At 42.4% G+C, this 15,129-nt stretch overlaps 1 protein-coding gene across 2 annotated transcripts in view; it reads left to right on the top strand.

Moving 5' to 3' along the window:
• ARHGEF26 (Rho guanine nucleotide exchange factor 26) overlaps positions 1–15,129 on the top strand; it is a 380,265-nt gene that overhangs the window by 72,748 nt on the left and 292,388 nt on the right. For both annotated transcript variants that reach the window (XM_085634821.1, XM_085634822.1), the window contains exons 5-6: positions 3,733–3,789; positions 7,525–7,685. In XM_085634821.1, the coding sequence (XP_085490947.1) occupies positions 3,733–3,789; positions 7,525–7,685 (218 nt within the window). The remainder of the gene's footprint in view (positions 1–3,732; positions 3,790–7,524; positions 7,686–15,129) is intronic.

Here is a 15,129-nt window from a genome sequence, read left to right as displayed (position 1 = left end):
AATTTTTAAAAAGGGGGATTGTACCAACCCATGTTGTTATTGGACAATATCCCTCATCGCCAGGCCGCTAAAATTCTGGGGAGAGTGATATACAATCGGGTAAGATCTTGGGCTAATGATAATAACATTCTGAGATCCTGTCAGTATGGGTTTAGAGAAGGCCTGGACATGGTGATGCAGTGTTTTGACTTCTGTCTCCTTATTGATAAGTATGAAGTTGCAAGGCACTGACCTCTGTATCGAGGCTTCATGGACCTGTCCAGCGCATTCAATCACATGAACAGGTCCAAGCTATGGTCTCTGTTACTCAAAAAGGGGTTGGATGCCGCCTTGATTACCTTTTTTAATTTGAATGTATCTGCTAGTATAAGATTTGGCTAGAATGGGGAGCGCACAGAGTTGTTTAGTCTCTAAGGAGGGGTTTGATAGGGCTGTATACTAGCACCAAGTTTATGTATTCTTTATATAAATAATTTGAGTCAACATTTGACATCATGCAGGCAGGGTGCACTGCAGATTGACAAGCAACAGGTCAGTCTGTTACTTTATTCTGACGATGCGGTGCTGTTAGCTCGTAAGCCCTGGAGCCTGTTACACTCTGTGTCATTGTTTTCCTCCTCCTGATGACCTAACGCAGGGACATCACTTATTTTAAATCTCATTTTATGGTGTGTCTTACAGTGAGTCATTCATTGAGCCCAATCCACACTAATTCCAATACCTTGTTCGCCGTGACCACTTTCTGTGGGGGTTCGCTTTGACTCTAAGGGTTCCTAGTCTACTAATTTAGCTACAAGGTGTCTTAAATGTTCTCAATCTATTGGTACATTTCTTAACCTAACTCCCATGGTGTAGTGGGCAAACCGATTGCAGCGTTCCTTGATATTTATAATCGACAATGTGATCCCCTGCTATATATGGCACTGGAGTCTTGGGATAAGCTTCAGTAGCTAGCATATATCGTCCTCCCGGCTGTCCATATTTTATGTTACATATATATTGAGGATCTTATTAAAGTTTCTTTACTTCAGCTGTGGCTGTCGATGTGAAATAATCCCACTGCAATTCTCAATCAACAGGTGATTATGGGTTGCCTTAAATGTGATTTGGGTTTGTGCATACCATGGCTCCCGTATGTTAAACATTGCTTTACTGCTCTGGCCATACCTGTTTACTGACCCTAAAAGTGTGACAAAGTCTGATAAGATCTGCCGGAAGCTGTGTTTTTTGAGGGCAGGAGGTCGAAGAGGGATGTAGTTGAACTTGCAAATGCCTACCAATAGGCAGCTAACTACTGGTGGTGTTGAGCCTTATTTGTTGTACTCATCTACTCAATGGGAAAGGCCATTACTCCTGAGGTTCATATTGGGTACAATTTGGAACTTGCTGTATATTCCACTGGGCTTTATTGGGGTGCTTGTTTCATCTCTTGTCTTGTGATGGTGTGTTCCCTCAAGCACTTTTCCATTTGACCTTTTTTTGTACATTTTATATAAGGTACACCAGGCTCGTTCTCTTACCAATTTGAAAAGCTCATAATGTCAGGTTATGTAGACCTTCTTTACTTTTTCTGCAGACGTTAGGTAGCTCGACATTATGTAACACTTTTGGATCTTTCCTAAAAGTATTTTTTGGAAGACAAAACAGTATGTATTTTAACATTTTTATGCTTGTTTGAGTGTTGCTGCTAACCTTTTCATTGTATGTTTTATGCACTTTTATGATTGAGTTTTTAATCGAATAATGTATTTTGAATTTGAATTTTGATCCTTCAGTATTACATCTCAATGTTTAACCTAGGTTTTCGAGTTACGTCGCAGGTATGCTGCCACATTCTGTTAGGTTGTTGGATGAAACTTAGGTTATTGCCATCTGGCTATATCGAGCAATCAATTGCCAATGAGTAAGCCACAAAATGACTCTCTTTCACCAATACTTGTAGCTGTTTATATTTTGAACCCCAAGAAGTTGTGACAGTAGGCAGTTCAATGAAAAAGTCTGGCTTTCAGGTTACATTTCAAGGTGGATGCTGTCAGTACGTCTCCCATGATCTTTTTGTCATTCCTCCTCATCTCCTAGCCCCTAACCACTCTGTCACATTTATTCTAAAGGAAGAAGCCATTAAGTAGTCCCCAGACGCGTATAGAGACAGCTGTGCGAATAACAACATACTGAAATCATTTAAATACATTTTAAATCCTTATAGAGACTATGAATGTCTTCCTAAAATCAGTATGCCACATGATTCTCTAGCTTCCTTTAGTCACATGTATTTGTCTCTTTGCTTCAGGTCACCTTCTTGGTTGTTTGGTTTTATTCTAATAAGTAAATTATTGAGAGAATGTTAGTGGTTCTTACAGCAACTCCAGTGGACAACAAGATGGATTTTCCACATCTGTATAAGATCAAGGCATATGTTCACCATTAGCTGCGCTACTAAACTGGAATAAATCTCGTCCAGATCCCGTGTGGGTGGCTGTTGTGGCTCTAATATACTGCACTTCTTACTCGGATAACATTGTTTTACATCTAAAATTGAAATTTTGAAAATCACGATTTTGTCAACAACATTTTAATTTTTTAACAAATGTGATGGGCTAATAAAAAGTATTTTTTCCACCATCTTGAAAATTACAATTTAAAAAGAAAAAAATACATTTTCATGTAGTGGAGAAACAAAATATTTCCACAGGAATGGGGGAGCAGGATGAGAGGTATCCAACTCTAGGGAAGTGGTTGGGAGCACTGTAAAAAAAACCTGTAAAAAAAAAAAGGGGGTGAAAAACAATCCCACTGTCACCATTTTAAAATGTAGGAAAAATGTACCATTGTTTTGAAGGAAATAAAAAAACACAAAAAAGGAAAAGTACTTCTGCTGCAAACAGTCAAAGAACATGCAAAGCCAGGTTTGGCTGCCCGCGGGGCTTTGAGTGCAGGCATATTCTGTCCAGACCTCGGTGAACAGGACCGAAAACCATGGACATTTGTGGGTTAGCTGATCATAGTAGGATTTCATCTGTTTCATATCAGAATTGTCTTGAACACCTGCCATTTGGGACAAAGCAGGCGGCGATAGTGCTCTATAATACAGCAAATGGCCCCATTTACTTCAAATTTCCTGTGAGGCAAATGATGAACTGGCCTTGATTTTGGCGGGAATCCTCCACCCTTGCAATTATCAGTCCCAGGGGAGTCTGTGATTCCGGGTTGGGTGATTACTGCACATCTCATAAACCCAATGAAACTGGTATCTACATTTACTGTTTCCATGGTGATTCCCACAAACTTGCAATGCCGCCCCATAATCATTCCTTAGTATAGTCGTATCCACTATGCCCCTTCACTCCTTGCAACTGTGCTCTGTTATATTTGCTGCAGCTGTTTGAGACTTCACTACCCCCATTGGACTGGGCAACACTTTTGCAGGAACAGCAAAAATGAAAATATGATCTTTGGGCTATAAAATGAAATAATGAATCAAAAAAAACAAAGACTTGATACTCTCAATAGATTTCTGTCCGTTTCCAGCCTCAGCCCCATACTCCCTACCTTTTAATGTCCATTTATCAAACAATGTGTAGCACGACCTCGTTGATTTCTTATTGCCTTAGCCTGAGTTTGTTAGAAGCACACTGACAAACGTTTACTGAACACATTCATTAATGTATTCCGTACTATACAAACGTGCTCCGATTAGAAACGAATTAAAAGTTTTGTTTTCTTCATTTATAGGTGAAAAGAAAAGGGTTGTCCCAGGCGATAAGCCAAGAAGAAAAAAAGAGGCAAGAGGTATGTTACTCGATGCTGTATTTGTAATGTTATTCCATGTCCATAATGTTTTAACAGAAGGTTGAGGGCACATGTGTGCAGGAAATGACGGACTTTGGTTGGACTTCCTGGTAGACACAGACATCTTGGGACACAGACGAGGACGTACATTGCCCTCAGCGCGTGCCACAGCTGTCACCTGATATCAGCTGGTGTCACAGGTCTGTGGAGTGATCTCATCTCAGGGGACCACGTGACGGCGTGGGCGGAGCACTTCTCAGCTCAAAAGCCAACACGCACTGCACGTCACAAGGTCTCGTCTTGAATGTCACAACAGTGTGTCAGTATAAAATGTCGGCACTAACAAAAACCAGCTCCGAAAATGAACGTTAACAAAATGATTTTCCACGTATGTTCTGGTGCGGTCACTCACAGTCACAAATGTCTAAAACATGGAAAACTCCGGTTATCTTTGAATAGGAGGTGCTGTGAGAAAATTGTTAGTTTATTTGCCTTTTGCACAACAGCGGCCATTACCAGTGAGTTAGTTAATGTGGAATCCTTTCACTGGTTTTAATATTTCTTTAAAAAATACGGAGTTCTCTCGAACAGCACAGTGACAAGCCTTCTCGGGTCAAAAGTTGCACGATTTTTTTAAAACCTGTGAACTACATGGAAGGGGCAAGTGAGTTTGAACAAATTGGAGATGAGCGGAAGAACAAAAATAGAAGTAAAATATTATTGCAATAATGGCAAGAACGAAATCTTGAGCTAGTCTAAAAGCACTGCTGATTACACTTCAAAGTCACCTCTTTAACTTTGGACTACTTCAAAACATTCATACTATAGTCGATTCAATGTGCAATGCAACGTGTGACCGTTATCATGGGATGCCACGGTGACGTGAATTCATTTCTATGCGCATATAATGCGCTATTAATCCATAATTCCTGTGCAAGGTGAAATGTTCCTGGACAGGTGGTTAAGTCGTATCTGCGGGTGCAGATGGTCGGCCCCAGCATGCATTTTTGGGGCCCAGCACATAATAGTCATCAACTGTTTTTGACACATAGGGAGAAGAACGCAGCAAAGTGGAAGAGAAAAATTGGAAAACAATAATTAAGTGAAAAAGCAAGCATGGAAAGAACCTGTACGAGTGAGAGAAAGACAGGAAGTGCAGAGTGAGAGAAGAAAGGGGTATGAGGTGGAATTAAGGCAAGAAAACCCCAGAAACGTTTGGCTTTGGTAATATATATATATATTTGTTTTTTATTAGTTAAGCACTATTTCACTGCTTGCACACTCATTGCATTGGTTAGAGCAGAATTCCCGTTTGTGTTTGTTTAAAAGAGTAACCATTCCTCCCCAGTCTATTGCTTCCAGGATACCTATACTCGTAATTTGATTCCCATTAATCCTTTGATTATTGTTTTTGTCAGTTCATTTCCGTCTGTCCTATAACCAATCTCTACATCATCAAAGGTTGCACTTGGACTTTATCCTATAGCGCACAAGGCATCAACCAAGCCACCATGTTTTGTGAAGTGCTCTTCAGAGCTCAGTTTTCTCGCCTTTGAGTTGGTCCAGGAGATTTACCGAATTCTGCTGAGTCTTCCACTTTCAGAATCTGGTCTCAGATACATCTGCACTGAGGCCGCAGTAAAGAAACAATGTTTTGTACAAAACTCCAAACTCCTTCCATTGTAGCTTTTCACAGTATTGTCCTTTGCGAAACAAAGTGTTAATCTGGCGTCTGTTGGAAGTGACAATGGAGCTCGCAACAAAGCACAGACTGGTGTCACCAGCTGCAAGCAGACCATAGTTGTGTGTCGTTGTCTGCCTCCCTCATTCATTTTCAGTGAAAGCGACAGTGACAGTCCCTTCTGTCTTGATCTACGTTTTGTTTTATTGCTCGGCTTTTGTTCTGTTCCTCTCTTTTATAATCCTCGTTCGTCCTTTCTTAACCTCTGTATGCCTTGCATTCCTGCGTCCCAATCCAACTACCTTATCCTTTTGAAAGTAACCTTAACTCAGTTAGCAGCAGCCACTGGGGCGGTCACACAAAGCATGGTGGCTTTGTCGCCAAATATGGCCCATACAATGCAGGTCATGGACAGCGAGGAAGTGCTTCTTGTCAGGAAGGAGTCTGTGCACCCAAAATGCAGTGGCGGCCCCTCCACGATGGCGGAGGAACTTCACCCCCCTGCCTGGTTCAGAGCCAGTCTATGAAAAATAAAACAATGTCATCATCTTATTTTTCATTTTCCGCCTCTGAACCAGCTTTGAAGGAGGGGGGTTGTCATTGGGAGGAGGAGTGCTATGTGCACTCCTTAACTGGTGATGTGTTTGGCCGGCCATCACCGGCCGGCCAAAACACACATGCACACTTAGGTTTCACCAGCATGGCTGCTCAATGCAGCCAGGCTGGAGAAACCCTCACAGAATTCCTGATCTGAGCAGGGCGTCTTTCCTGCCTGCTCAGACCAATCCCCGCGCTGCTCTCACATGAGAGCAGTGCGGTGATCGCAGGAAGTCCGTGACGTGGCCCCAGTGCTTGCTGGGACCAAGAAGGACCATGCCGAGTGCAACGCGGGAGCCAGCTCCAGGTTAGTTTTTCTTTTAAATGTGTGTTTTATTATACCCCCCACATGCTCCCTTGTGCCCCCTCCACCCACCCACCACCTTATTATTGTGGCAGCCACGACTGCCAAAATGCCATTGCGGGATGGGCGAGGCATAGGTTGGGAATAGGGAGTGCCTTATGGGAGCAGGAAACTCCCTGCCTCTTTCCTTATCACTGTCCCAAGACATTGTATGTGCCCACTTACCCATCAATAAATACCTGCAATAAAGGTTTCTGTGTTAAGCTAAACGCTTGTGTTACTTATGTGTTATGTGCAGTTCTCTAATCTGTGTGTGTGTGTGTCCAACAACATTAGAATGAGTGTTGTCTGCTATTCATGTGGCCTAGAGGCAGGGACAGTTGGCTATTAACATGTATTTACCCCCTTCTGGGAGTCTTTGGACTTTGGCATTTAGCCCTTAAAGCCATCATAATACCTTCCTGGGTTGATTCATAGTGGCAAGGCTTAACCACGTTAGACCCTTTTTTTAAAAGTGGGAATTGCTAAAGGGCATGGGAATTGGAATTGTCACAAATATCTTTGTCATCTAAATGTTTCTGTGACCTATGTCAGTGTTTATAGGGCCTTAAGTAAAAGGAGGCAAATTTGGCTCATGAATGAATGAATCAGCATTTCTAGAGCGTGTGATTACCCGGAGGCATCCCAGCTTGAGGCATGAGGGCTCTAATGCGGCAATATCTGGGGAAATTTACAAAATAGGCCAAACTAAGGTGGTGAAATGGTTCATTTTTTGATGTTTTTGAGTGATTTGTAACTGTAAGAAATGTGACAGGCCCTTTTCAAAGCTGATGTTGGCATTTCATTTCTTTATGAGCATTTCTATAGTATGCTATATGAGTATATCCTTTCAAATTTTGGAGTCAAGGCATGCACTTATCCTTTTGTTCTAGCAAGAGTGCTATAGGCCCTGGTGCAAGCAAGCAAAATGGGCCCATGCCCACTTGTTGGGCAATAAATTAAAGCAAAAAGTGTCAGGGTACCACCACACCTGCCGCAATACTGGAAATTGTGCCTCCATTTTTGCCCTACACTCTGTGCTTTATTATACACTGGAAAAGATGCTAGATAGATCCACATTTGACTTCATCCCATTTGAATTTTATCAACACAGGCCATCTTTGAAGTCATTTCTTCAGAACATTCATATTTACTCAGTCTGGACATACTGATCAAGATGTTCAAGAACTCTAAAGCATTGAGTGCCACAATGACCAAGACAGAAAGCCACCATCTTTTTTCGAACATTGCTGATGTCTCAGAGGCAAGTAAAAAGTAAGTGTGCCACCATGAGTCAATGACTTTATCTGTAAAATGTGTGTTCTTCTCATGCAAACTCTGCCTTTAAGAATGCATATTCTTTTAAGGAACATCCTGTGAGTTTTTGATTGTATAAAGGGCTCTGCTTAGTAGTTGAGAAGAAAGGCTATGAAGATATTACAGGACCGTCGCGGAAGAGTTCTATATTTATGGATGATTAGACTGAAAAAAAATTCTATTCTAATGTGACATCTGCAAAGCTAATGTATTAATACAATTGGTAAATTCACAAATATCAAGGGAAAGGGAAACAATGCAACATTATATTCTGTTAAATGATGGAGATAAACGTAGGCATCTCGCTCACTGATTTTGAAAGAAACTTCCTTTAAAATGATGGCCCTCTTCTTTCAAATGCCTGTGTCACTTATGTAGTTTTGCTACACTCTCAGTTTCGCACAGATTCATGCTTCATGTTTTGTGACTTGTGATTCTGTTTAAAGAACATTACCTTTTACACCCTCATTCTGAGTGGCATAGGAGTGACATGCCCTATTCACCATTAAATGTCTCATGGGAACACTACGGTTCAGGAGTGTTACACCTAGGTAGTTCACGTGCCAAAATCACTGATTGAAATACACATAGTAAATGGGTTACTAACTCAGAAATTGGGCCAGTATTTCAGATTTCCTGGTAGCACCCCATTTCTCAGGGAACCTTTGGGTCCAATCGAGAATCCTACACTATTCCACACCTCAAGAAAGTGCATTGGCTTATCGTATTTGTAGCATGGTATTTGGAGAACAGGGGAACATACTGGGTCAAATGTTGTCATATTGTATGGGGGCCATGCACTGATGATATTATATGTCAGTTGTCAGATGTTTCTTTAACAAAATGTGTTCAGACACGCTGTCTTTCGATATTCACACACATTCTGTTGCTTTCTGGCAGGTCTTGTGGTCGGTCCAACATTCTGTCGTATCCATGTGCACACACTCTATATTATCAGTTAAAACATGATCTCTGCCCATATCCTCATCGGATGTCAATATGACATCCTGAAGATTTGGATGTGTCCTTCTGAAGCACAAATATTTATACAATATTGTTTCACTTAAATTAAGCTAGGATATGGCAACCATACAGCATCAAACCTACAAATTCCCAATTCCAGTGTCAAATGGATACCAAGGCCCAGATTTAGAGTCTGATGGGTGAGTACTGCATCACAAACATGAGAGATATCCCATCTGCCTTTCAAATGTTTTATATCCTAACCCACGTGTAATAAAGCAGACTGGATAGTAGTCAATGTTTCTGGCAGAGTATCCATCCACCAAACTCTAAATAAGGTCCCAAATCTAAAGCTTGTGTTTTCGGAAATATCACACATTTTCAAATAGAGTCCGCCCTCTGGCATGTTGTCACTCTTTCCCACCATGCCATTTGATATACAGATCTTGGACTCCAACAAATTGACATTTTAGCATAAATCATCTTCCCTTTGGTTTCGGTGGGCTCCCAACACCTTTCTCAATTTCTCTCTTGACAGTTAGTCCTGATCCTTTCACAATCCCATTGCAGCTGTGCAATGCCTTCTTACACATCCCAGCCCTCCACAGCACTGCTTCCATGATCCTTGTAGGCCCTTCTACTGCTAGCCCTCAGCCTACTGCCACTCTTCACTCTTCTGGCATCCTTGTTGCTTCCTCAATGGTGCTCTGGGGCATGCCACAAAGCTACCCTTAATCACGCTCACAGATTGACTGCTGGCCCTGCACTATCCCTAGATAACTTCTTCTAAATACTCACCTCCTTTCTAATAAAACTACTGTTCTCTTTCTGTACTCCCTGTCGTGAATAAAAATATGTACCACTTGTCGTCTGTATTGTCCTTCCCAACTGGAACCTTAAGCGTTTATCCTAATAGTCCATCAGAAGCCTAAGTTGCTGTACCTAAGTCACAGCTCGCCTAGTTGACTTTCTTCTCAGGTCACAAAACGCTGCCCCAAAGCTCCGAAGGGGACATACGCTGATCTCGTGTGACAGCTGCAGTCACTGCTCTTCAAACCAATCCCCCACCATGACAGCGGTATTGGGCCCCACAAAGATGTTAATGTTCTGGGTCAGGATCTCTCTTGATAGAGGGGAATTTGACTGTGCGGATGCACATGTACTGTGCCATAGTCTGACGCGACCTTCAGCCCTTAAGTCCAAAGCAAATGTTAGTCCAAATGCTGTCTCATTGATCATTACATTTAATGATTAGTGAGTAGCATGAATACATTGATGGTTTTATCACATCACACGCTTCCTTACATATGTCAACACAGTGATCATCAGTAGTTTTTATAGGTGTGCGAGAAGTTCTTAGTGGTGACAGGAACAGATCCACCAGAAAAAAAGAGGGGAAGTGGATGGGGAACGGGAACGGCAAAGTGAAGAGGAAAGGGAAGGGTAAGGAAAGGGGAATGTAAAGGACAAGGGAACAAAGGGAAATGGAACAAAGGGAAAGGGGGAAGGGAACAAAAAGAAAGAGAACAAAGAGAAAAGGGAAAAGGAACAAAGGGAATGAGAAATGGAACAGAAGGGTAAGGGAACAAAGGGAGAGGGAACAAAGGGAACGGGAAAGGGAACAGAAGGGAAAGGGAAAAGGAAAAGAAGGGCAAGGGAAATGAAGGGGATGGGAAAAGAAGGGAAATGGGGAATGGGAAAAGAAGGGAAACGGGGGGATGGAAGGGAATGGGGGAGCCGAGGAGATTAATGCATCCACCAAGAAACACTTGTTTCAGGGAGGCTTCTTGTATTAACATTTAGACTAAGAACAATATTCACAATTCTACCTGCTCTACCTGTTTGGTTTAAACATAGCAGTTGTTTTACAGTTTCATTCATAAAAGAAATATAATTACATTTAAGCTCAAAAGCGTTACCTTTTGCCTGGAAGTGGTGTGTTTGTTTTTCTGGATTGTTCTGCAAGTTGCGAGAAATATGAACAAAATAACTTAACTGCAGAGCGTTTTCTGAAATGTATTATTCGAAACCTTTTTTCTAAGTCCCGACTCCAAGTGTGGATGAAGCAGGGGCTCGTGAATACTCTTTCATGGAAATGAAAACAGGGCCCACACAAAGAACAACGAGTCGCTTGGGGCCGGCCTTTACTGTGGTTCCGTCCGTCGGTGGAGGGTGGGTGGCTGGTGTGCTTGTGATTGTTAGCTGCTGCAGGGAAAGAGATACTCATTGTCAGAAAGTGAGCCGATCCGGACGCGAAAGGCATCACATGTATGAGACATGAAACCTGAAAGTGAACTGTTAAACAAATGTTAATCTTCTAGACGCTTTCTGTGACTGGATACTAAACTTGAACGAAACCATATGTTGCCAAGGCTGGTATAACGTGTACAACCTGTTGTGAAGCGCTGCATAGCTGCAATTGTAAATGAACAATTACAATGTTCTCAACATTGTTAGATCAATTAAGGCTAATACTTTCGAAAAGTTCCATTAATTAATTATTAATTGGCTTCTTTGGCCTCTGGTGCAAGAAAAATGTAATAACATAATCATCTCTAAATCTGCTTCTGCGGGTGCATGGGTGGTGCTCTGACAGAGAGCTTGGCAGAGGGATGTAGAACGTGGCTGCTAGAATGTCACACCATCTAGCATCCAGAGCACCCATGCCAGTGGGACCTGGAAGAGGAGTGGGGCCATCTCCTCCCTCTCCCCTCTCTCTCTAAGGTTGATATAAGATGCAAGCACCAGGCAACAAGGCACAGGCATATGTACAGGTGTGTTTTTGTTTCCCTCAACCGGTCCATATTCCACGCGCCAGCCTTCTGCAGCCCACCATAGTGTGAGAGCAGTAGCGGCTCCTGGAGGGAGTGCCGCGGGGCGGTGGGGCGGGGTGGAGGGTAGTAAACTCAGGCATACGGCCAACCGGAGTTAGGTATAGAAATAAATCAATAAAACAAATTAAATTGCACGTGCTGTACGCCAAATGCGTTGCAGCGTGCACAATTTCATTAGATTTATTTATTTCTTTACCTAACTCCAATCGGCCATATGTCGGAGTTTACTACCCCCGATCCTGTGCCTCCTCCACCCCGCCACTCTGCAGCACTCCCTCCAGGAGCCGCTACTGAGTGAGAGAAAGAATGAGCAGCAGAAACGAACTTGAGCTGGTACTGCTCATGCTGTGCCAGTCTGTGTGTGCGAGAGAGCTTGCACTGTGGCTGTCTGTGGTGTCAGTCTTCTGTACTTGTGAAGGAAGTTTGCACTGCTGCTGCAACATGCAGTATCTGTTCCTTTTTGACTTCTGGAAATGAGCACTCCTGCTACCTCCTTTGCACTCGGGCAGCAGGCCATTGTAGGCGAATGGAAGGGTAGGCCATTGTGGGCGAATGGCAGGACAGGCCATTGTGGGCGAATGGCAGGGCAGGCCATTTATTCATTTATTCTTTTTTGTGTGCAGATTTATATAGTGCGAACTCGACCCGAAGGTATTGGAGCGCTTTACATGAGCACCAGTTACGTTACTCAAGTGCACATTAATTATTTTTTTTTTTGGTTTGCACGGGGAGATTAAGTGATTTGCCTAGAATCACAGGATGTGGAGTATTCGACCCCGAGGCTCGAACCTTGGCTTCCCAGCTCCAAAGTCGGCCATTTAGCCGTGAGACCACATCCTCTCACAATCAATCGCCATTGTGGGCGAATGGCAGGGCAGGCCATTGTGGCGAATGGCAGGGCAGGCCATTGTGGGCGAATGGCAAGGCAGGCCATTGTGGGCGAATGGCAAGGCAGGCCATTGTGGGCGAATGGCATGGCAGGACATTTTGGGTGAATGGAAGGGCAGTGCCAGCACCCGGCACATTCACCAGGTGGAACCCAAACCTATTGTGTAACCCCATGGTTCCTCATCACTCTACCATGCGGTACACTGTACTTCGGGGAATGCTTAAAACAAAGAGCGTAATATTTCCTTCCATATTAGACCACAAATGCAACCCAATTCTTGCGTGGAGTGGTCTGGAGGAGGTGGAGATACCACTACTTGATTTGCGGTATTGCCTTCATCCACTTTAGGCTTCAGATTGGCAGCTGAGAGATGTGTGGTGGTGGTTTGCTGGAGGAAAGTTATTTCCTTCCTCATTCGTGTTCTAAACACTGGTTCTAGAGCCTGGTTTACTTTCCGTACATGCACCGATGAACCTGACATCAGTCATCACAGGGCATTTTAAACCATATCAAGCGGCAACCAGAGGTAGCACCTGACATCCTCTCTACTCCTAATTGAAACTCATGTCTTTTCAATCTTCACTTACATTAGATATTTTTTACCTGTAACCTTATTTAGGTCCCATGTGATTTTAAAGGCACCTTTAGAATAAAGTAAAACTAGGGCTTCAGGACATTCACTCCTCCTCTAGGCAGATTTGAAAAACTGTAAATAAGGTGATTTCTGCCATTAAATCAATATGCAGAAACATCAGCTAGAACCATGGTGCCCCTTGAGCGGGAAATAAACAATTCTTCCAATCTATGCTCTAATATTTTCACTTACATATTTTTAAAAAACACAAGGGAACCCAAGTAATCTGAGAGGGACCTGGGGTGCAATAGCTATCTGCAATATATTAAAGACTGTGGTGTAGAAATCCCAGTAGAAATATAATTATTTTTATTTACATCATGAATAAAAAGGGGACATAGGAAGTGGGACAGTAATCTAGAAAAAATTATTCAAAGATATTAGGCATAGTTATTTGCCACCCTAATACAATCAGTAATATGGGCAGCAATCGCGCTCTACAAATACCATTACAATTACAATTACAATTACAAGCATATGGAAGCGCCATTGCACAACGTACAGTAGTTACATAAACAATACAGGGTGAAGTAGCTTAGACCGACTTCGTTTCGATCCCTACCACAATAATGGGATCATCATCAGGACTAGAGATTTATAGCCTGAGAAGGATGCCTGCTAGTCACATATCACAAGAGCAATCTATGTTAGGATAAGGCGATCAAGGAAACCGTATTAATTTAAAAGGTATTCAATTTTAGGATGGAGTCATGCAGATCGCAGTAAGTCCAACTGCGAGGACAAAGTTAATCAGTGACCCAACGGCTGTGGATCAAGGGTAGTGCAGCGGTGCCCAAGGTAAATTACTTAGGGAAACCTTTTAGTGCTGCCGGTTCTTAGACGCGGATGCGTGAAGCAAGGAGAGGAAAACAGACCTGCCAAGAATGGGGCAGGACGCAGTGTTCAACGTGAGGTTTCAATAACCCCGGTGAGCAGACGTCAGAGCTCAAAGGTTCACTGAAATGAACCTTTTTACTTAACACCTATTTGCTTTATCTGATTAAACTAAATATTCGCACAGAGGAAGTTGTTTGCCCTGTGTAGTGCAACATGTTTTATAAAGAGCCACGTCATAACTAGAACCTCGGTTTTTAGAATTTCAAAATCAGCAACTCAGCCACTCGACCATATTTGGTCCTCCAATTATGATGTTAAAGGAAGAGAGGCTACATTTTTACTGTTAATTATAGAGACCTTAGAACATTCCATTTATTGAATGACAATATGCTCAAAATATTATAATATATTACATTACATTATATTTTATTGTATTACTGATATGTGTAGCTCCTCGGAGATCATTTAATATTCGCATTTCCTATTTTGGCTACATCAAATTTATTTCCACTACATCGCTAAGCTTCAAAATGGAGGGAGTCGAATGGGTTGCCATTGGTTTCTCTGGGAAAAGTCAAGCTAACTTAGTCTTGCAGCATATGCAGAAAACATAGAAGTTAATATTTACTCGCAGGGGACCCTCTTGTGACTAGGTATCCACACCTGCTTTGTTTCGGTTAGATACTTTGTTACCGTGTGTCTTTCGTGAGCCTTTGAACTGACTGTACAACTATCCCTGCTGTGCACCTGAATGTTGTTAGTTGAGGTCCTTCATGTCATAGACCTCTGACAGAACTTACAGGAAAAGCATGGCTTATTCCAGATTGAGTTTGCCATGACTGAAAAAACCTTTCTTTTTTGTTATTCCCTGTCCATCCCTACCTTGAGTATATATGACCTCCGACTTTATTATAATGAAAAATTAACAGATAAAACATCTAAAGCCACTATGCCAGGATTCATAACAACACTCGTATATCACCAGATCACACACTCCTAGTCACAGGTTTGATTTCTGAGATATGGGAATTTATAAGCATTTCCCAGTAGTACTCTTTGAAAGCTGAGCCATTTGCAGGTTTCCATACTGCTGGCAAGGTTGTGTGACATTTGTTAATTCGCCATGTGGAATTGTATTCACAGTGGAACTCCGCAATGCTGAAAGGCACTCATCTGTGCAAAAGAGCATTTCATTTTTTTATCATGGTAAAACTTTTTTCCCTTTTGGGAAGCCTATTCCCCTAC

The sequence above is a fragment of the Triturus cristatus genome, chromosome 11, assembly GCF_964204655.1.
Source record: "Triturus cristatus chromosome 11, aTriCri1.1, whole genome shotgun sequence".
Taxonomy (NCBI): Eukaryota; Metazoa; Chordata; class Amphibia; order Caudata; family Salamandridae; genus Triturus; species Triturus cristatus.
This window is presented reverse-complemented; position numbering and strand designations above follow the sequence as displayed.